The following is a 20,860-nucleotide window of genomic DNA, read 5'->3' on the forward strand; positions in this document are numbered from 1 at the left end:
AGCCCCCTCAGCACAGAGCCCCTCAGCACGGAGCCCCTCAGCACTGAGCCCCCTCAGCATGGAGATTCCCTCAGCACGGAGCCCCCTCAGCACGGAGCCCCCTCACCGTGGAGCCCCGCGGGACTCCCAGAGCTCGGAGCCCCGGCAGGCGAGTCCCTGGAGCCGGCGCGGTGACGTCTCCGCAGGGGAGAGGCCGGGGCCTGCAGGGCAGAGCGGGGCCCAGCCTCAGGGGCAGGCCGGTCCCCTGGGCCCGGCGGGCGCTCACCGCCCGGGGGGGCGGCGGGGGAGGGGAGGTGGGGGAGCGCCTCGGGGGGCTCCTCCCCGCCGACCCGGCAGTCAGCCCAGGACCCCTCTGCTCCCGAGTCCTGCCTGCGACCCTGTCCACACGCCGGGGGCTCCGTCCTCCACCCGCTCTCCCCAGTGCTGGGCCAGAAGGGGGCGCGGAAGCTGGAGACGGAGGCCGCAGGGCTGCTCCCTGGGGGCGTCGAGGGGGCGTCCGCCTCTCCTGCGGCCCTGCTGCCCTCGTGTGGCTTCGCCCTGCGTCTGTGTCCAGGTCTCCCCCTCAGAAGAGCCAGTCCTGCTGGATTCAGGCCTGACCCTCACCCGCCGCAGCCTCGTCTTAAGCCGACCACGTCCACCGAGGCCCCATTTCTAACCCGGGTCAGAGTTGCAGGCTCTGGGTGGACCTGACTTCGGGGGCCTCTTTCCTCCCCGGGCAGAGCCCCTCAGCTTGCCCAAAGCCCTGACTGCTGCTGGCACCCTGGGCTCAGCCTGCCTCCTCTCTGCACCTTGCAGTCTGCACGCCGTCTGCCCCCGTCCCGAGGAAGGGCCGGGGGGTGCACACTGCCCCCCGCACAGGGCGAAGGGCGAGCGGACTGCAGCCATGCCCCGCCGCCCTCGGGAGCCCCGCCGGGGCGGCCCCCCACGCCTGGAGCCCGTGTCGGCCCCAAGTGCCCATCCCCGCCCAGGCCAGCGTGGTCCCTGCAGGCACTGGTCCTGACCGCCACCTCCCACCCAGATGGCACTCCCCACACGTGGCCTGCTCTCCCGAGAGGCCCGCGTCCCTGGCACGCAGCGGCCTCCCACGGGGACACTCATGCACGCAGGACTCTCCCGCCTTAGTGATTTACTCCAGAGCACGCAGGCCGGCGGAACATCAAGTGCCTGCTGATGCGACGCTTTGGGGCTCCGAGCAAGCCCGTTGGCATCGGCGGCAGCCGCTCTGGGTGCAGAGAAAGCACCATGGAGCAGGAGGCACGGAACCGGCGCCCGGCACAGGGAGGGGCCGGCCGCGCGTTAACCAAGCAGGAGACTAACCAGGACAACCCTCTTGAACTGGAGGCGGAACATTTCAGAGTAAAACGCACGTGGCGGCTAAAGGTCGGAGAAGATCAAGTCAGGCGCTGATAGTCTTTCCCATTTTCTTATCGATCAATATTACATTTTTTCGAAGCTAAAACGCAACCGCGGAGTTATAGCTGACCTTTGTGTCACCCTTCCACTGTGAACACAATCGCAACAGGGACACAAATGACTTTATAAGCCACAGAATTTTTCTGATCCAAACCTCCAGATGAGCGAAAATCTTCAAAATCTCTTTCGTTTGACAATGGGGAGAATGAGCCTCTCCGCTAATGAGACACGGACGACGCCGTCGCCTTTAGGGATCCATCACCCAGCGGAACGTAGCTCTGTCATCCCTGCCAGTGGGGCCGCAGGCTCCTCGTTCGCTGAAAGTTGGCTGCAAGGTCCGAGGAGGCAGAACCCAGTCCACCAGAGCTACACCTCCGGGATGGGGCTGGGGGTGGCCGGCACGCTCCGTTTACCACCGTGGACCACATCACAGCTCCTCCATCAGAGACAGGGTTTAACCACCATCTGAAACATTCCCGTGAGCTGGAGAGGAAGCCCCACTTGCCGAGGGAGGTCTGACGTGGGTTCTAACCCACCTTCAGGATGGCGCGCCAAAACGGGTCCTGAGGGAGACTCTAGGGCCCCAAAACCAAACCAGCCCCCTTCAGAAAGCGTTCTCGAGGGCGGGCTGTTTGCTTGGGGCCTGGGGGTTCCGCCCGCTTCGGGAAACAGCACACTGGGTTAGGGTTCCAAGGACTACAGAGCAGACAAGAGGAAACCCCTGGGGGCCAGATGGTGAAGGACCCTCACACCAAGGCAGGAGGTGCAGGCTCAGTCCCGCCCGGGAAGAGCCCCTGGCGCAGGGCATGGCAACCCCCTCAGTATTCGTGACTGGAGAATCCCCGTGGACAGAGGAGCCTGGCGGGCTACAGTCCCCGGGGTCGGAAAGAGTCGAATGCGACAGAGCAACTAACGCTTTCACTTGTTTTCACCTTCCAAGGACCAGAGGATGGACAGAAGGAAACCCGGCTTAGCGTTGAAGGAATCTGGCTTCAATAACGCGCAGCGCCCTTGTAAGACAGACGCTGCCCCCACTCCCCCGCGGGTGGCCAGGACCCTGCTTCTGGGTCTCCTCGCCTCCCTGGAGGGTGTCCATCCTGCTGGGATCCAAGCCCCAGGCCCGCTCTCCCCACAAAAACACTCTCTGCTGCCCATCCCAAATGATCCAGTAAAAAAGAACCGGAACCGTAGAACTGATTTTAACAGACCTTTAGACTCACAGGAAAATAAAAATAACTTCCCTGATATTAAAATCGATAAGAATTTTCCTTAAAACTTGTGAGTGACAACAACTGACTCAAAATGAAAACTCGGCGGCTGTGCCACAAGGAAGCAGCCCAGACAGGCGTGGCTGGGCCAGCACGGTCCATAACTCATGGCGGGCTCTCCAGCGGCAAAGCCCAGCTCAAGTGTTAGACTGTACTGTGTTTATCATGTACTTGACATCAGGACTCAGCATTTTTCTCATATAAGTAGTCAATTAACTCGATTCTCCTGTATCAAAACCTGCATCTTATTAACACAAAGATTGTTTCCCCTTGAAATGATTAACATAATCATGGGAGACCAGGCAGGGGTTAGAATGCAGAGGCCTGGGGGCTGGTGGTACCTGGCTGCCAGAGGCATCCTCCTCCCCTCCCCTTCCTCCCCTCCCCCTCCTCCCTTCCCCTCCTCCCCTCCTTCCTCCTTCCCCCATCTCCCTCCCTCTTCCCTCCCCCTCCTCCCATCCCCCTCCCCTCCTCCCCACTTCCTCCTCCCCTCCCTTCCCCTCCCCTCCAGGTCTGCCCAGCATCACCTGAAGGGCATCCTTGGGAAGAGTCCAAGGGGAGAGAGAAAAGGGCTACCTCCTGCCTCCAGACCCCTGCACGTCCACCAGGTCCCTGGGGTGGCAGCCTGTTCATTTGGCTCCACTTTGTGGATTTGAAAGCTACTCTTCCTTTCCAGGGATCAGAGTTCCCCCACATCGTCCCCCCCACTGCCCTGCTCCCCGCTCTGCTGCGGCAGGAATCTTGCAAGCTGGGCGCTAAAGCCCCACGGGGGCCCCCACGACGCTGCGGCCTTGGCTCCAGTGTCTCCTCGGGAAAGGGGGAAGCACAGGCCGGGAGCCAGGCAAGGGGCCGCAGCCACTGAGCCCGCCTGTGTGCCGGGCCCTCTGACACTCTGAACAGCGGCAGGGTCATGGGTCATGGGGCAAAGTCTGGGCGTGTCCGTGGGAGAGCAGAGGGTGAGGGACAGGGCAGGGACGGTGCAGGTGGTCCCCGGGCTCAGTTAGCACAGAGGCCTGGTCCAAGGCCGCCCCCAGGAAGGCCACTGCCCTTATGCCCGCTGCGCTGCGCAGGGAGCATGGACCCCCCCGCCCATCCAGACGGGCACAGCTAGGCTCTGCCACGGCATGGGGGCCCCTGAGAGTCTAACTATGGGGAGTGCGGGGTGGTATGTGTGAGCATGAAAAGGCACCCGTGGTTTACCCCCTTTGCAAATGGCTGTTGCCGGACAAGGCGAGCTCCTTTCGCTGAGCTGGGTGTGCAGGTGCCTGCTAAGTCACTCAGTCATGTCTGCCTCTCTGTGGCCCCCTGGCCTGTGGCCCACCAGGCTCCTCTGTCCGTGGGGCTCTCCAGCCAGGAACACTGGACGGGGCTGCCATGCCCTCCTCCAGCTGTGACCTCCAGGCAACTTCTGCTTCCCTCGGGTTTGAGGCTGAGCGCAGGCCTGGGGCGGCCCCCACCAGGCCTGCCTGCAGTGGTACCCCAGGTCCGCTCCTGCTGGTCCCTGCTGAGTGGACGGTCCCTGGGTCACCGGACGCGTCCTCCTGTGCCAAGCATCTGGGCCACAAGGGGGTGCTTCTGCTGACTGCCCGCCGTCAGGGTCGGAGAGTGGGTTTCGGGCCTCTGTTGGCAGCTTCACTCCACGGTCATCAGAGCTTACGGAGAACCTGGACCCGAGACAAGCCAGGACGGCTGGGCACAGTCCTCGGCCAGTGGGGCCAGCGGCCACTCCCCGGAAATCATCAGAAAACACGATTCGTTTCTGTGGGGCTTTTGTACTGACCAAAACAACACAACTTTCTGCAGAATTTATTATGTTCTTGAAGTTTTTCAGCTGATTTCACTCTCAGAAGCGGACAAATCGCAAATAATAGGAGAAAAAAGCTTTCAATATGGTGGGTGGTTTCTCACTGGCATTTAGTTAAAAATGAGAATCCTGGAAATCCAGACTATGAAGGGAAGTTTATGAGGAAATAACCACCATCCCTCTGGCACAGAATTACTCTTACATAAAATTGGGATTTAATTAATAAGTACTTTTGTTAAGGCCAAAAAAATATCTACTGCAGTACATACTGTTTTAACTCTAAAATCCGGGTGGAAACCAATTGCTGTTTACAGCCTAAATGGGTCTAAAGAAGAATTACGTTTACTGAGAACTGTGCTTTAAGAAAGAAAGATCCGGAGTATTGTGATTTTTCCTCTTCTAAGCAACAAAAAATATTTCATCAAAAGATGACAGTGGGCTTTGCAGGCATCTGACCCTTCGTCAGGGGATTTACGGGGGAGACCCACTGCCGGACATCAGGACGCAGGCGGGGCCTCGTGTGGCCGGTTCAGCGGGAAGGTGGCCAGCAAGGCACAAAGCGGCTGCGGCACGCCCAGCCCCCAGGCAGCACCCAGTTACCGCTGTGGAGACCTTAATTCAGCCCAAACTCTGGAGACCAGCTCCGTTCCCGCCCTCCACGGGCCGCCACGTGCAGGTCTGCAGAAAGTGCCTGCGAGTGTCGTTGAGCTTGAAAGAAAGGACAGTATGCAAATAAGACTCACAGAACACGCCTAACTTCATTTTCAGGTGTGAGATTTCACCTCGGGTTTATCAGCCGTGGGATTTCCTGGTACAAAGCTCTCACCGATTTTCTGGGGGACCGTCGTGGGGTGGCCTGCATGTGGCGCCGCGTCTGAGCCTCGGGGACACAGCCAGGCCGGGTCCTGGTCCTTGAACTGACCACTTGCACCTCTGCTCTGCCCATGGGCAGCGTCGGTCACCCTGACCGGGGGAGGACAGGGGCGCCCAGGGGAGCGCCTCCAGACTCATCCTCCACACGCCTTCCCAGCGGGGCTTCTCTCAGGCTGGACCAAGGACAGCTCGGGCCTCGTTTGGAGGTGCAGGTGGGTTTCCTCCCCAGACCCTACAGTGGGGTCCCCACAGCTCTGAGCAGCCCCCCACCGGCCTCCACCCCAGCCGAGAGGGTCGGGGACCGAGAGTCCATTATTCACACACTGAGCGCCCCGCCTGGCCGGGTCCACGCGCCTCCTGTGACAACGCTATAGTATCTGAGAAAGCAGCCCGCCTGCCCTCATTTTTAATGATGTAATGAAATCTCATTTTTAATTACCTGAACAAAAAGGCTTCAAGTCCGTCAGATCGCCTCTCAGGGCGAGGTATCAGCCAGCAGCTTCTGAACCAATTACCCGTGTTTCCTCTTTACTTCTTGCAAATGTGACCTTTTGTTGGGATCCGAGCGCGCGTCTCCTGCTGCGAGTGGGTAACATTGGCGCCCACCCGTCGCCCACGTCAGGACGGCGGCTCGTCACCATTGCCTCTGATGGCTGCAGGACAAATGGGTGTCAGGGACCCAGGACCGCAACGAGAGGACCAGGAGGGGCCACGGGGCCTTCCGGAGATGAAGCCCGACGCCCGGCGTGGATAGAGGGAACCCTGGCACCGTCCTGGGTAACCCAGCCTGCAGTACTGTGAGATGCGGCATCCACCGTGCCAGGCGCGTGGGTGGCAGGCCATAGACTCGGGGGCCGAGGTGAAATGCCAGGCCGGAGGGTGGCGGGCAGCAGCCCAGGCGGCTCACAGCTCTCCAGGCTCTGGGCCAGCGCAGGGGCGTCGCCTGTGGACCCGGGGTACCCCAGAGGCCAGGGCCTGGGCCTGAGCCGGCGGAGGACCCCGCAACACGGAGGCAGGTGCCTGGCCCCTCCTGCCCTGAGTGGCTTCTCCACCCACCAAGGCTCCTGGCACTGGCTCGAGGGCTCGTGGGCTTGAGGGCCATCAAGGGGGTGGGGAAGCTGTGTGAGTGGCTGGCCTGGCGCCTTCAGGAGAAGCCTGGACACTGAAGGCAAGAGGGCCGCAGGCTCCGCTTGGCCGGGAAAGCCCGGGGCAGGGACGAGCCGGGCCCCGAGGAAGGACGGGAGGGCCGGGCCAGGGGGCCGCGGAAGGGGCTGCGGGGTGAGCCCTGCTCACGGCCTGGCCGCAGAGGGCACCCGCCCGCCCGGGGCCCGGGACCCCCTCAGGTGTCCGCCCCCCTCTCCCCCCACCCCATGTGCTGCGCAGAAGGGAGGGAAGGGGCCGCCGCCGGGGACCCCTGCTCTGAGTCAGCGGCACTCACCACTGGGCTCCCAACTCCAGAGGCCAGGGGACCCTGGGTCCTGTGTCACCCCCCCCTCCCCTGGATGGAAGGACGGTCAAGGCCGGCAGGCTGCCACCCCCTCGCCCGCCACCGGCCTGGGGCCTCCCGCTGCTGGAGGACGGGGGAGGAGCTGTGGACGCCTGGTGGCCTTGGGGACCCGGAAGCAGGCTCAGGTGAGCCTGGCCAGTTAAGCCCGGCCCCCGCGGCCCCTCGGTCCCCCCGACACTGGCCAGACCGGGGTGGCGGCTCCTTCGTCTGCCCTCCTCTGAAGACAGCTCTGGGGGGGGGCCTCTGGGACCCCCGAGTTCCCGGATTCATCCAGGCAGAGCTGGGGGGATACCGTTTCAGGATAAGCTGCCTTCCCACCACCCAGGAACCCTGGGCAGCAACTACAGGGGCCCTGCGTCCCCCTTGTGTCCAAGGAGGCCTTCCAACCACGGAGCCTGAAGGAAATGGCCAGGGGGAGCCAGGCATGGCTGGGGTGGGTGGCTTCCTCGCCCAGAGCCTCCCTCCCAGGGCAAGAGAGCCAAGAGCTGGGATGGTCCTCCTCCAGGGCTAGCCCCCACGTGCCCACAGCCCCCCAGCAGGTGTCGAGGGGGAATTCTGGCGGCCCCAGATGGACTCTCCCGGGAGGCCCTCGCCAAATAGGGGCCCCAATGTGCATGGACCTGGCAGGGTCCTGCCCTGCTCACCCAGTGGGAGAGGCTGGCAGCGTGGGCGGGGGTGACCGTGTGCCCCCTCTCAGCAGCGAGCGACCTGCAGAAAGTCTTCTTGCGGAGTGGCCGCCAAGCCGCCAGGGAGAGGCAGAGGCCCTGACCGGGTCAGGGCGTCCCTGCGAGCCTGGTGGTGAAGCTCAGGGACCCGTCTCTGCTGGCAGAGCACCCTCAGGGCCCCAGGGGCAGCAGGACCCCGCATCACCCCTGCCCCCGAGACCCCCGAGCAGGGCCGCTGGCGGAGGCGGAGAGCCACCTGGGAAGGCGCCTGAGGCATGGGGGCCATCTCTGCTCCAGGCCCACCAGGCGTGTCGGGCGGGCGGCTCAGACCACGCCCTGCAGTGATCTCGGGGGTCTTGGCCCCGGTCCCCCTATGGTCTCTGTCCTCAGACGGCCGGGCCCTCCTGTGTTTCTCTCTGTGTCCACGTCCTGAGGTCGTCTTCTTACAGGGACCCGGTCTGTGGAATCAGAGCCACCTGAGGGCCTCGCTGTACCTGAATCCGGAGCCCCTCCCTGAAGTTCCGGGGTTCAAACACCAGCACACAAATCTGGGGGACACGGTCCAGCCTGCAACTGAGACCAGGATGGAGCCCAGGTAACGCTGGCCCCCACCATCCAGCCCACGAGCTCCGAGGGAGGACAGGGCCCCCCATTCACAGCACGATGGGGGCTCGTGTGAACAGAGCGAATCGGAGCAGGGCGGGGGCGCTGACAACCCACCCCAGACCAAACGGAGACGGCAAGCTCCGCTCAGCTCTGCTTTGCTCTTAGGGATTTGGTTTAAGCCTTTGCAACTATAGCTTTTAGAAGATTGTATTTCTTTTTGCCCATGCAGCGCAGCTGGGATGGGGCTCTAGCCTGGCTATAGCTCTGGGGTGGGTTGGGGGGCATCTCAGCCTGCCTCCCCGCACGGCCCCTCTGAGGGGCCCCAGGCAGCCAGGCTGCCCCTCTGTGAGCAGTGGCGACGGGGAGGGCCCGCTGACAGCAGCTCCTCCCCTGCCCAGAGCTGATGGAGAAGGAGGAGTGCCTACGGCCAGCAGGCCCAGGGCCCATGGGCAGGACAGACAGAGGGTGGTCAGTGGTCAGGGCAGGAACAAGGCCAGCATCCAGTCCCCACGGCTGGGATGGCACCGACCGCGGGCCCGAGACGGACACACCTCTTCCATCAGAGCTGGGGCCAGGCTGGGAGGCACAGACGCCCGTGGGGCTGCCTCCCCCGCCAGGCATGCCCGCAGGACCTCAAGGCTACCCCACGGGAGGGCATGCTGGGGGCAAGGGGCTCCTCCAGGACGTGGGGAAGGGACGGGCAGGCACAGACGGGAGGGCGGGGGGAGGAGGGGCGGTGGGCAGGCTCTGGAGACGCCCTCACCTCTGACCCTTTCCAGAACCACTCGCTCCTGCTGTGTCAGCGAGGCCGAGCCCACAGCAGGCCCCCGGTCCACGCCCGCCCACCCCAGACCCACCCAGGACCCCGTCCCGCCCTCCCCGGGGAGCAGCGAGGCCCCTGCCTTAGCCGCACCAGAGGAGCTCATCTCTGGAATTTTCAGCTGGACCCACAGTGCGGTTTAGCCCAGGAAACCACTTCTGAGTGGGTTCCACGTGAAGTCACTGAGACAGCCCCGCTGACCCCACGGCTGCCTCCCACTCCTCTCAGCAAACACACACGAGCTGCAAACCACTGACTCAGGCAAACAAACTTTCCGAATCAAACACTCACAGGGCAGCCGCCTCCGGGGCACAGGACGGCCATTCGGGCCCCAGAACAAGCTCCGCTTATTAACGGAGGGGCCATCGGTCACTCTGAGGACACAGACGTGCGGGCAGAGAGAAATAACCCTAAATCAGCAGGAGCGTCGGCAAGACCGCGATGCTAATCAGGCGCCTCCCGCCCGTCGGGGGAGAGGCCCAGCGTGATTGAAACAAGCCTCATCTCTGCAAACAGGCCGTTAGCGCCCACATGAGCGCCCAGAACTTCCCAGGGACACGGGAAAATCAGGCGGCCCCCAGCCCTGAGCCCACAGGACGACTCTCATGGAAAGTCCACCGTTTCCAAGGCTCATGGGAGAAGGAAGACAGGGAGCAGACGGTCCTGGGGGTGTGGGAGCGAGTAATGAGCACCCCCCTGGGCCAGCCTCCTGGTGGAGGGGGGTGACTCCCTGGAGGTGTTGGTGTGAGTGATGAGCACCCCTGGGCCCGCCTCCTGGGGGTGGGGGTGACTCCCTGGGCTGCAGGGAGATGGTGCACATGTGAGGCCAACCCCTCCGTCCACTCGGCTCAGGGCCACAGGCCTGAGAAGGGGGCTGGGGTTCTGGATCCCCTGGGAGGAGAGGGGGAGACAGAGAGGGGCCCAGCCACCCCGGGGGCCCCTGCCCTGTCCTGGAAGAGGCCCAGCCCACACCGGTCTCCAGGCCAGTGTCCTGGGCTGCTGGGGCCGCTGGGATCCTGCCACGCCCTTGTCTGAAGGCCCTGGAGGCCAGGCCCGAGGTTGGCTCCCCCGGCCTGGCCAGCATCACCCGTAGGGGGTGCCCAGCTGGCCTGTCCTCCTGGACGGTGAAGAGGAAAAAGCAAACATTCCCCGGTGCCTAGCTCCTCCTGGCTCCAGCTCCTCCAAGGGCCAGGCTGGAGGTGAGGCTGGGCCGTGCCCTGGCTTCCTCGCCACCTCCCATGGGCTTCTGTCACCCACCCCCACCACGCATCAATTCCTCCCCCTGGAATCCTCAGGTGGGCTGGGGTCTCCCTGGGACACCACCCTGGACTAGAGTATTTAAAGCCTGCCCCACCCCTCCTGACCATGGGCTGGCCAGCCTGCTGCTGCGGGAGAGAACTTTAACAGGAAAGGGGCCCAGATGGCTGCAGGGAGGGTACCATCCAGAGCACGAGCTCAGGGCTGGGGTGTCCATTCCCCTCCCCCAAGAAAACACCCTCGGTTAACCTACAGCTGGGCAGCCCAGACATAGCTGGGGCAGGAAGACAGCCCCCCAAGCCCTGCCCGCCATGGGCCCAAACACTAATCAACAAGCAGACGTCCACTGCTCCCAGTCGCTGCGTTTGGGAGTGTTTGTTACGCAGCATCACAGTGGAAATTGGTAGCTGACACGCCGGTCCCTTTGCCGCAGAAGACACGGGCTCAGCTCACACCCCAGCAGGGACGGAGGAAAGGATGCACAGCAGCACACAGAGCCGGAAAGCCAAGGGCGCTCACGCGGGCCCCAGCCAGGCGTGGGAACTCCAGCTCGCTCGTCCTCACCTGCATTTGAACTGGCCTCCCGACGTGAAATTCCACCCAGGTGTCCCCATGTGGACGCAGATACCGGCACAGCAGGTGGAGTGTCCGGCATGAAGCCGAGCGACTCAGAACATGCACCAGACCCATGAGATCCCAGCAGAGTGTTTCAGGGAACACAGTGTAATCTCTGTTGCAGCAACATTTGCATCAAATAAGCCAGCGCGTTGCTAATGATTCACCAACTAAGCCCCTTAGTGAGAATGTCTGAGAACTTAGCGGACTGTGTTTGACTGAAGACGTGGGCCGCTGTGAGACTCTTAAGACACGCCGGCCCCCGGGGTCTGTGAGCGTGCCACAAGGGGCCTTTGGTCCTCATGAGGAACCGTCATCCACGTGCTTCCTGCGTCGGTCGTTAAGAACTAACATCGGAACACAGGGAAACCCCACCATCACCCTGCCTTCAGAGGCCGGGCCTTGCAGTCCTGTGGTGAGGAAAGCAGGCCATGTCAGCTGTCACGCTCAGTTCTGGAAAGCGTCCGCTTCTGACTTTCTACCGCATCACCTGGGTGTCTGCGACTGCACGGACAGTCACGTAGGAGGCAGTGGGTACGTTTGCAGGGGACACAGGTTCCACCCCTGGTCGGGGAAGATCCCATGTGCCGCAGAGCAGCTGAGCCCCAAGCACCACGACTGCAGACGGCCCTGAACTCCGCAGCCTGTGCCGTGCAGCAGCAGAAGCCCGCGAGGAGCCCACACAGCGCAGCTAACGCGGCCCCGCTCGCCGCAGCTAGAGAAGGCCCACACTCAGCGCGGCCGGAGAGGAGAGCCAGGGGCTAACGGCTCTGCACGAACTGAAACATAAACCCACGGACAGTAATGCTCTGCTTCTTTCAGGGACACACACAAGCCACAGCCACACTGAAGGCTGCAGAATGGGTGAGCGTTGGTAACTCAGTCGTGTCCCACTCTTTCCCACCCCACGGACTGTCGCGCGCCAGGCTCCTCTGTCCGTGGGAAGCTCCAGGCAAGAACACTGGAGTGGGTGGCCACTCCCTTTCCCAAGGGATCTTCCCGACCCAGGGGTCGAGCCTGGGTCTCCCTCGCTGCGGGCAGTTTCTTTAGAATGGGTTCTCCCTGAAGGAGGAGGGGCAGGGGACTGACACTCGGGTGGGGATGAAGCAGAGCACAACGGCAAGACAGACGTGATTAAATAGAGCGAGGAAAGGCCCTATCGGGAGAAAAAGAGAGCGCGTGTCTGCGCCAGCCTCACCAGCACCGGCTCCCCCTCTAGGGTTTCACAGACGTTAACTCATTCAGGAAACTGAGAAAGGCCATTATTCTTAAGGGAACAAATCAAAAGCTCTGGAGGAGGCCAGGCCGGCGAGGGAAGAGATTCCCAGGGAATCTTCCCGAGGATTTCAGGAGCGAGGGTGTCAGCTCCAGCGGCAAAGGCGTTCACAGTGTCAGCTGGGGGAGGGACGCCACGCACAGAACAGCGGCCCAGGGACCGTTGGCGTGTGAGCACGTGTGTGTGTGTGTGTGTGTGTGTGCGCTGTGTAAGACAGAAAGTGACAGGGAGAGAGAAAATTGAAATGAGCCCTTCAAGCTGGCAGAGACTGTTCTAAATAAAATATTTACCGTCTTTACACTCTGGCTGCTCGCGCGTGAGCCCCAGGCCCACTTGGGCAAACAGGGCAGCCCGGGCCTCACAGCTGGCTGCGTGGTGGGGGCCTGCCTGCAGGAAGACCGCTGCCGAGGCTGGGGGCCCGAGGAGCCACAGGGTGGAGGCCACACCAGCTGGGCCTTTGAACTCTTGCTCTGTGACTCCAGACCCAGCAGAGGTTCTCTCGGAGCTGTTTCCTCCTTTGAAAAATTAAGATATTTAACTAAGAGGCACGTCTTATTGTTGTTCAGACGCTAAGTCATACCTGACTCTTTGTGACCCCATGAACGGCAGAACACCAGCCCTCCCTGTCCTTCACTGTCTCCAGGAATTGCTCAAATTCATGCTCATTGAGTCGGTGATGCCATCCAACCATCTCATCCTCTGTTGCCTTCTCCTCCTGCCTTCAGTCTTTCCCAGCATCAGGGTCTTTTCCAGTGAGTCAGCTCTTTGCATCAGGTATCCAAAGAAATGGAGCTTCAGCTTCAGCATCAGTCCTTCCAAGGACTATTCAGGACTGATCTCCTTTAGGATGGACTGGTTGGATCTCCTTGCAGTCCAAGGGACTCTCAAGAGTCTTCTTCACAGTTCAAAAGCATCAATTCTTCAGCGCTCAGCTTTCTTTATGGTCCGACTCTCACATTCACACATGACCACTGGAAAAACCAGAGCTTTGACTAGACGGACCTTTGTCGGCAAAGTGGTATCTCTGCTTTTCACATGCTGTCTGGGTGGGTCACGTCTAGGTTTATGGACGATCTTTAGGAAACCCACACTCGGAGAGAGCCTGAGAAATAGATCGAGGATAAAGATGAGGAGGGACATGGTTTCAGCTTTCAGAAAGCCAGCGGCCACAGTGGGAAGTGTTTGGTTGTTGTGGTTTTTGTGGGAACTCAGTAAAATACAAGGTTATGAACTAGTAACTAAGATGTAACGGTGCCAAGGAAGCGCGTGGAATTCACCTCCGCGTTCAGAGCGCAGCCCACGTCTGCCAACGCAGGAGTCAGGGCCCCTGCCCCAGCCTACCTACGTCAGAACCTCCCGGCTTCAGCCCACAGGCCCCCTCTCTCCTCCATAAAGCCTTTCTGGTGAATCCGTCCATCAGAGAAGGGGGTGGACAGCGGGGCTCTGGTCCAGAGGCTTCCGTGGAGGGGAGGGGGCATCCACATTCACACTGAGGTGCCCGCGGGGACGTGCCGCACCGTGTCCTCAGAGGGGCACCCAGGCCGCGAGCTGAGGTGCATGGAGAAAATAATGAAAATACACCCAGCTCATTCGTATCAACGTGAAGTTTCCAGTGGCAGCTGAATGGCAAGGATGTCGTGCCTGGGGTCCATTTAACAAGGAACAGAGAGGGGTCAGTGAAGCCAAGGGGCTGGAAGATCCCCCGTTTAAATCAACCTGCAAGGCGTCGGCCCGGACACGCTTCAGAACAGCTTCAGCACCGTCTGGCCCAGGGCGAAGGTGGAAGGACTTCGGGCTGCCTGGCTTTCTCTGACCTCCAGGCTCTCAGAGCTGGCAGCTTCCTCAGCTCTCTGCAGGGTGGACCCCAGAAGGGCAAGCAGCAGAGGTCAGGCAGGGACGACCACAAACCGCCTGGGGATGCTCTCCACATGGAGGACCTTCCTCTGGGAGTGTCCAGGCCCACGTGCAATGTTCGGGGGAGGTAGGGGTAAGAAGCAACCCTGGAGCCGCCGAGAGTGTACTGTGGGCTGTGGTGGTGGGGGGGCGTTGCTGAGCCATTAGGGAGGGCGGGAAATGCAGGGTGAGCCCACACCCACCACACTCATAGCACACACACACACACACACACACACACACACACCCCAGCCTCTCGCCTGCAGGAAACAAATGGAGATCGCCGCACCCACCCAGGGGCCGCGCGGATACGGGGTAAAGTGGCCACTGGCTTAAAACAACAGACCCTGTAATCCAGAAAAGCAGATCTTACTTCTTACCAAGGCTCGGAAAAACGCTACAGTGAGCAGCACCACCCAGCGCCAGGCGGGCGGAGGCGAAGGCTGAGTCTTAGGCCTGCTGAGAGGAGTGTTGGTTTGCGAGATGGTCTTGGGGAGACGCTGAGGAGGCCCTGAGCTCGGCTCACTGCGCACGTGCTTCCGTGAGCGTCTTGTTCTAAGAAGCCACGCAGTCCTCCAGCCCGGCTGGATGAAGGCCCTGGCGTCGGGGCCCCCGGCTGTGCCCCTCGTGTAAATGGGCACAAGCCGCGTGAAGCAGGTGCTCAGGGACAAGAGCCTCTGGGCAGGACCGCGCCCTCGAGCAGGAGGAAGCGGGAGCTGGCAGACGGCAGGACGGCCCCTCTGAGGCACCGCGGGGAGGGACCGCTGCCCTGAATCCCTGCTCAGTGAGCACCTGTGACGGAAAGCACCAGAAATGAAGCCTGGGGATGTCGTCCCTACGAGAACCACTCCAGGACAGTCTCTGAAATGAAGGACTGTGACCCCCAACGGAAGCACAGACGTTTCCAGGAGAAATGAACCACATCTGAAAGGGCGACTGTGGGACGAGGCCACTGAAAGCCAGTGACTCGCGAGCTCACAAGAAGCGGGAGAAAAACACGTGCACACCGAACGAGGGGAGCGGGGACCCTCCATTAGGCTGCTCTGCTCATGCAGCCTTCGAGCTGGGCAACGGTCTCATCTAAGCCAAAGAAGCCGAGCGCCTTGGGTAACTCCCAGCAAGGAGGGGAGTGGGAGTGGAAGCCGCTCAGCCGTGTCCAGCTCTTTGCGACCCCCTGGACGATCCAGTCCACGGAACTCTCCAGGCCAGAACACTGGAGTGGGGAGCCTTTTCCTTCTCCAGGGGATCTTCCCAACCCAGGGATCGAACCCAGGCCTCCTGCATTGCAGGCGGATTCTTTACCAGCTGAGCCACAAGGGAAGCCCAAGAACACTGGAGTCGGTAGCCGGTCCCCTTCTCCAGGGGATCTTCCCAACCCAGGAATCGAACCCAGGCCTCCTGCATTGCAGGCGGATTCCTTACCAGCTCCCAGGGGAGTCATTAAAAAGACAGCCAAAAAGAGAACCAAAACAGCTGACAGGAAAACAAAGGGACTTTTTAAATTCTTGAGGATAGGGGACAGATGAGTGGAGCCCAGGGCAGATCAGCAGGAGGCAAAGGGGCAGAGCGCTAACGCGGCGAGACAGGAGGCATTGCGAGCGAGGAGCAGAGACCAGAGATGCCGGACGGGAGGGCCGACGCGCAGCAGACGAGGGTGTCTTTCCACCTAAGTGCGCAGCAGGATCCACGTCCACGTTCTCAGGCCACGCGCGTCCCGGGAGAGCGGCCGGGGAGAGTCCAGCTGTGCTCCTCCCCGTAGCCACCCCCTCCTCTGTTGAGGTCAAGACCATCGCTCTTACCCACGACTTCTCTTCTTACCTTTTAGAAACCATAAAAGCAAAACGAAACGGAACAGCAGCTTTCCAGCATCCTTTCAGCAGACAAACTCTCAGACTTGATTTGACCTAAAGCTTCAGTCTGTGCAGGAGCCCAGTGAAGGGGCTCTGGCTCAGCTGGACCGCCCAGCAGCTGCCCAGGTGGCTGGCCACAGGGACCAGAACGCCCAGGGCAGAGACGAGCAGGCCCAGGACCACTGCACACTGTGGGTCCCTGTGCTGCAGACACAGGGTCCCCCCTGGAAGAGGACCCTGGTCCGATGCCCACAGCCCACACACAGCGAGCCCCACACCCGGCCCCGGCCAAGCCCCGTCAGTGTCCCCCCGACCTACCTGTCACACCAGGGACACGTGACCACACGGCCCAAGTGAAATGGTAGCTGAACGTCACTGGACTCCTGCCTGAGTCTCCAGGGGAGCCGTAGGTGCAAAGTCAGGCCTCCTGCCCCGGAGCCAGGCAGGGCAGTGGTGGCCCGGCCACAGCCTCCGCGGCTGAATCCAGAGCAGGACTTGCTCCCCAGACCGCACGCCAGCAGCTGGGGCTCCTCGGTGTTCCGATCAGGTCACCATCGGGACACACAGGACCAACTCTTTCCAGTTCTGAGGCCCCCGATCTTCTGGACGAGGGGACCCTGACACTGCCCCACCCCACACCCGGGGCCACCCTGATCCTGCCCCGTGCCGACGTGCGGGAGAAACTCCTGAGGCCCAGGGTCCCGCGTCCACCCCCGCTGGAGGCTCCAACTCTGCGCGTCCAGACCACGTGGCACCACAGCTGCCCAACAGAGGAGGCTCTACGAGACGCGTGACCCAGAGGGCTGTGGGCCCGCGTGGAGGCCCCACCCCCGCCGGTCTCCTGTCCTGCTCCGACCAGCCTCAGGAGACCAGCTCTGCCCGGCGAGGGTCTGGGTGGTGGCCATGCTGACCGTCCAGCCTGGGACCGGGTGGGTTTCCAGGCCCTCGAGCGGGGCCACGCATGCTGTGAGTGTTTCTGGGAAGGGAGGCTCGCTGTGAGGGGTCAGCAGGCTGGCAGGTCTACACGCAAACCAGTGGGGAGACAGTGCCCAGGGCGGGATGGGGCAGGCCTGGCCGCCCCTACCAGCCTCCCGGGGACCTGCACAGAGGCTGGAAAACCAGGTGTCTCCGCTGGAGCCACTAAATTATGAAAATGCCAGAAATCCCCCAAGAGAAAGGCCACATAAAAAGGCATTATTATTACAAAACAGAAGGAATCTGATGCACGGGAGACAGTCCCGGACAGTCAGACAGTTGAGATAATCTTCAGAATCGGATCTGCCTAGTTTGCCTTCTTTCTGCATTTCCTAAGGTCTGCCTCATGCCTAGACAACCCCAAAAGCAGATCGTCTACACGGAGATTAAGTTGTTATAAGAGTTCTTCAGATTCCTCATTTATATTTTATAAGACTGTGCATTTGGAGAGTGATCAGCTGAAATTTAATTGGGTCAGACGTTATCGTTTTAAATTTTAAATAACTGCACAAAAATGAAATTTAAAAATCTCTCCACGTCTAATAAATTAGTACTGTAATACTGATATTAGCCTCTGAGGAGCCTGGCACAGTTTAGCATGAGGACGGGGTGCCTGCCAGGCAGGTGGGCCCAGCCACCAGCCACGAAAGGCTGCCAAGGACCAGATTCCATGCCAGCTGCCCCACCCCCCCCCGCTCCCCCCGCCCCCACCCTCCCAAGCCGGACACCTTGAGAATCTCAGTGTCAGCGGCTCCATCTTACAAGAAACAGAGAACGTGCTGACCAGTCAGCAAAGGTGGGAGCAGGCCAGCCCGCTACCTCCTCGCCCGTCCAGCAGGAGGGCCCCCCTCACGTCAGGGGCTCCCGGCCTGGCGAGGTCGTTCCTAGGCCAGGTCGATCACCACCCCCGGGTAAGCAGGTACCCCAGGCGGGTGGCCATGCCCACTCGGAGGCCCAGCCCCTCACCGGCAGTCTCTCTGCAGCTCCGCCCCACTGACCACCCGCTGGACTAGACCTGTCGCCCTGCTGCCCAGAGGAAACCCTCCCCTCCTGCCCGAGGGAGAGCACGTCCTGCCAGACAGCTTCAGAGGAGTGTCCGAGCTGAAGGACAGCAGAGCAGGAACCAGGGTCACAGCACAGCCTTGGGGTCAAGGCCACGGCCAGCCTGCTGCAGGGACCTCGGTGGTTCTGTCCGCAGAATGGAGCCAAGCCCACAGGGCACGACCCCGACCCTCCCTCCCTCTTCCCGGGTGGGCAGCATCACTTCCAGGAGGCCTGGGCCTCCCTGCCTGGATGGGTCAGGGTGTCAGCCGCTTCGAGGGCTGCCCACTGGGCGGTCCCAGCCCAGGGGCTGCCCCATGGGGGAGGGCGGCCACGGTTAGGCACCACTGCCCCCTGGTGGACAGGCCAGGGCTGGCACTGCCCACACTCGGTGTCCAGAGGCCCATTGTCAGGCTAGCCAAGGGCGACCGCGCCCGGCGGGGGGAAGGGTTCCCTGCACCCGACTCCCGGGAGAAGGGTGGTGCGCACTCATCCCCCTGCTTCTTACCAGGTGCTGACCACAGACGACGCTCACCCAGCTGTTCCGGGCAGTGGTGGGAGGGGGCGTCTCTGGGGCCAGAACAGGGAGGCTGGGTTGGGGAGGCCGCTGCCTGATGCCCCTGAGCCCCCAGCCCAGGCCCTGGGAGGCTTCTTCCTAGGGCCCCACCCTGGCTGGAGGCCTCCGGGTCCCAGCCGCCCCCGCCCATCTCAGTGGCTGTAAGAGCAGGTGGACTGCCCTTCGGGGGAAGCCCAGCTCAATGGAGGCCCCAGCGTCTAACCCTCTCCAGATGCCACTAACCCACAGGTGGCTGTCTTTCCTAAGCTTGTTACAGTGAACTTAATATCCATTTCCAATAAAATTCTCAAGTATCATAGGACGACAGGTTTTGAGGGGCAGGGTGGGGTGAGTGAAGCTGAAGCATCTCCTGCGTGTGAGACCTCCTGAGTCCAAGGGAACAGGCGTGTCTGTCTTCCTCACTCCCGGGCGTGAAATGGGAGGACCCCCGGGAGAGGAGGCAGCGTGCTCTGGGGAGGGAAGCAGCCCCCCTCTGCCCGGTGGCCTCTGCAGCGCTGCCTGCCTTCTGGCATGACGTGTCCTCAGAGGAGACGCCTCCCCGCTACCCCCCGGACATCTTTGCTCCCTGGGGTCCTCTCTCTCTCCTCCTACCCTCAGCTGGGCTTCTGTCCCTGAAACACTTTTGCTGGCCTGTTCCCCTCTCTCCCAGACTCGGGGCACCCTGGCTGCCCCGGCTCCGCACAGGCGGGCTGGCGGAGGGGTCCCGACGGGGACGGTCTGAGCTCCAGGCCCAGCCCCCTCACCTCCATGGCCCGTCCGCACTCTCGTGGGGAGCTTGACCTCCACACCCCGTCCACTCACAGTCTTAACGACACCAGTCTTTGAGCCTTAAGGAGAAACAAGAGGCAGTAAGGTCCCCGAGAAGCTGGGAGGGGGGCTGTGCCCCAAGGACGGCTCCTGGCTGGAGCTGGCAGTCCTGGCCCTCGTGACCAGGGGACACAGCGGCCCAGGCATCCGAGACTGGCAGGCGCAGCACCCTGGGGCCACCGGCCTGTGCAGCCTCCCATCTCCCCTGTGCCCCACGGGCCGCCTCGGCCGCCACCAGGACCCGGGTGACGTGCCAGGGGCAGACCCTCACTGCCCCAGGACAGCTCAGGCCCTGAAGTGTGGTTTCCGCATGTTGTCCCCGCTCTGGGCTCCCTCCAAGAGGCTCTCCCCGCACGAAGGAGGCGGCCTTGCACACACTCCACTGTCCCCTCACCCTGCCTGGACATCCTCACGTCTGAAAGCCGCGCACGTGCGTGTCCAGACAGAAAGCAGAGAAGGGTGACGGACTGCGGGCGGGGGATGCGCTCTGGGCGATGGCTCTCCTCTCTCCCCGGCAAACAGTATTGATTTCTCGGAGAACGCGTACATTAGGTGCCTGGAGGACTCACTGTGCCAGAGAGCGCGGTGTAAAGAATCACCCTCCGCACATCAGCGGGGCTGTCGCGTTCCGCGCTCCATGTGTTCGGCGGTAGGCGCACGGAGACCCGAGGAGCCGTGGCTCCCGGCTGGCGGCCCCGCTCCCTGCTGGGTCCACGGGAGGCCCACCTGCTCCGCAGCGCGGAAGGCCCTCCTCCTGAAGCGTCAGCTCACCCTTGCAGGGCAACCCTGCTGCAGACTCAGCAAGAGCTGCCTGGGACTCGCGGCAGCAGGACCGGTTCCCCCGTGAAGGCCGGCTCCCCGGGGGCCTGTGGGCGGGCAAGCCGAGGGGTCTGAGTGCCTGGGCCTCTGGGGGCAGCCAGCAGCCTGGGGGCACAGTGACTGCAGAGTGCCCGCCACGACCCCAGCCCCGCTCAGGGAGACATCGCCCAGCGCCTGTGACAGGGAAGGGGCCAGAGCCCGAGGCGCAGCTCACACACCGGCCCCGGGGCCCCCAGTCCCCACCAGCCACAGGCTCAGGTCCCCTTTGTGGCCTCGACCAGCCGGGAGGCGCAGCCAGTCCTGGGTGCTCACGACCTCAGGCAGGCGGTTCCCGGGTCATCAGATCTCGCCAGGGAAGGCAGGTCCACACGGGGAGCCCGCGGAGCCCAGGGCCTCAGAGAGGAGGAGCCCGTCCCGAAGGTGTCCTGAGCCGGATGATGGGGAGAGCTGGCCCTCCCACGCGGCCTGGCCCGCAGGCCCTGGCATCTGACCTCAGGGGCTCGGCCCGGGCTGTTCCCACCACTCAGGGACGCGCGGGGACAGGGCAAGCCAGCAGGCCGCGTCCGAAGCCGGAGCCCTGCTGAGCCTTCCGGTGGCCGGCCGCTCTGTTGGCCCAGCTATCTGGAGGAGTCACTGGGTGCCACGTGGCCCTGCAGTCATGTGACACCACTGCCAGGCAAGACTTCTGCACGGATCCAGCGGGTGCCCGGCGTCCAGCCTTGGGCTCCGAGCTGCCCCTTCCCCGGGCCGGGCGGGAGGGACCCCGCTGGGCCTTTGCACAGCCCTCCTCCCAG

At 62.4% G+C, this 20,860-nt stretch overlaps 1 protein-coding gene across 2 annotated transcripts; it reads right to left on the minus strand.

Annotated features, from left to right (window-relative positions):
- Positions 1-15,488: 15,488 nt before the first annotated feature.
- On the minus strand, positions 15,489-20,115 carry LOC138421752 (uncharacterized). Of its 2 annotated transcripts, XM_069556113.1 has the most exons (6): positions 19,974-20,115; positions 19,642-19,815; positions 19,184-19,267; positions 18,372-18,433; positions 16,166-16,823; positions 15,489-15,663 (listed from the first exon to the last, which is right to left on the minus strand). In XM_069556113.1, the coding sequence occupies exons 2-5, from the start codon at positions 19,652-19,654 to the stop codon at positions 16,266-16,268; spliced, it is 717 nt and encodes a 238-aa protein (XP_069412214.1). In that variant the 5' UTR covers positions 19,655-19,815; positions 19,974-20,115; the 3' UTR covers positions 15,489-15,663; positions 16,166-16,265. The 2 variants fall into 2 exon arrangements, 1 of the variants encoding a protein (XP_069412214.1); XR_011249619.1 differs by lacking the exons at positions 18,372-18,433; positions 19,184-19,267; positions 19,642-19,815; positions 19,974-20,115 and having other exon boundaries at positions 15,489-15,815; positions 16,166-17,328.
- Positions 20,116-20,860: the final 745 nt, after the last annotated feature.

Source organism: Ovis canadensis, chromosome 16 (genome assembly GCF_042477335.2).
Source record: "Ovis canadensis isolate MfBH-ARS-UI-01 breed Bighorn chromosome 16, ARS-UI_OviCan_v2, whole genome shotgun sequence".
In the NCBI taxonomy this organism is placed as follows: domain Eukaryota; kingdom Metazoa; phylum Chordata; class Mammalia; order Artiodactyla; family Bovidae; genus Ovis; species Ovis canadensis.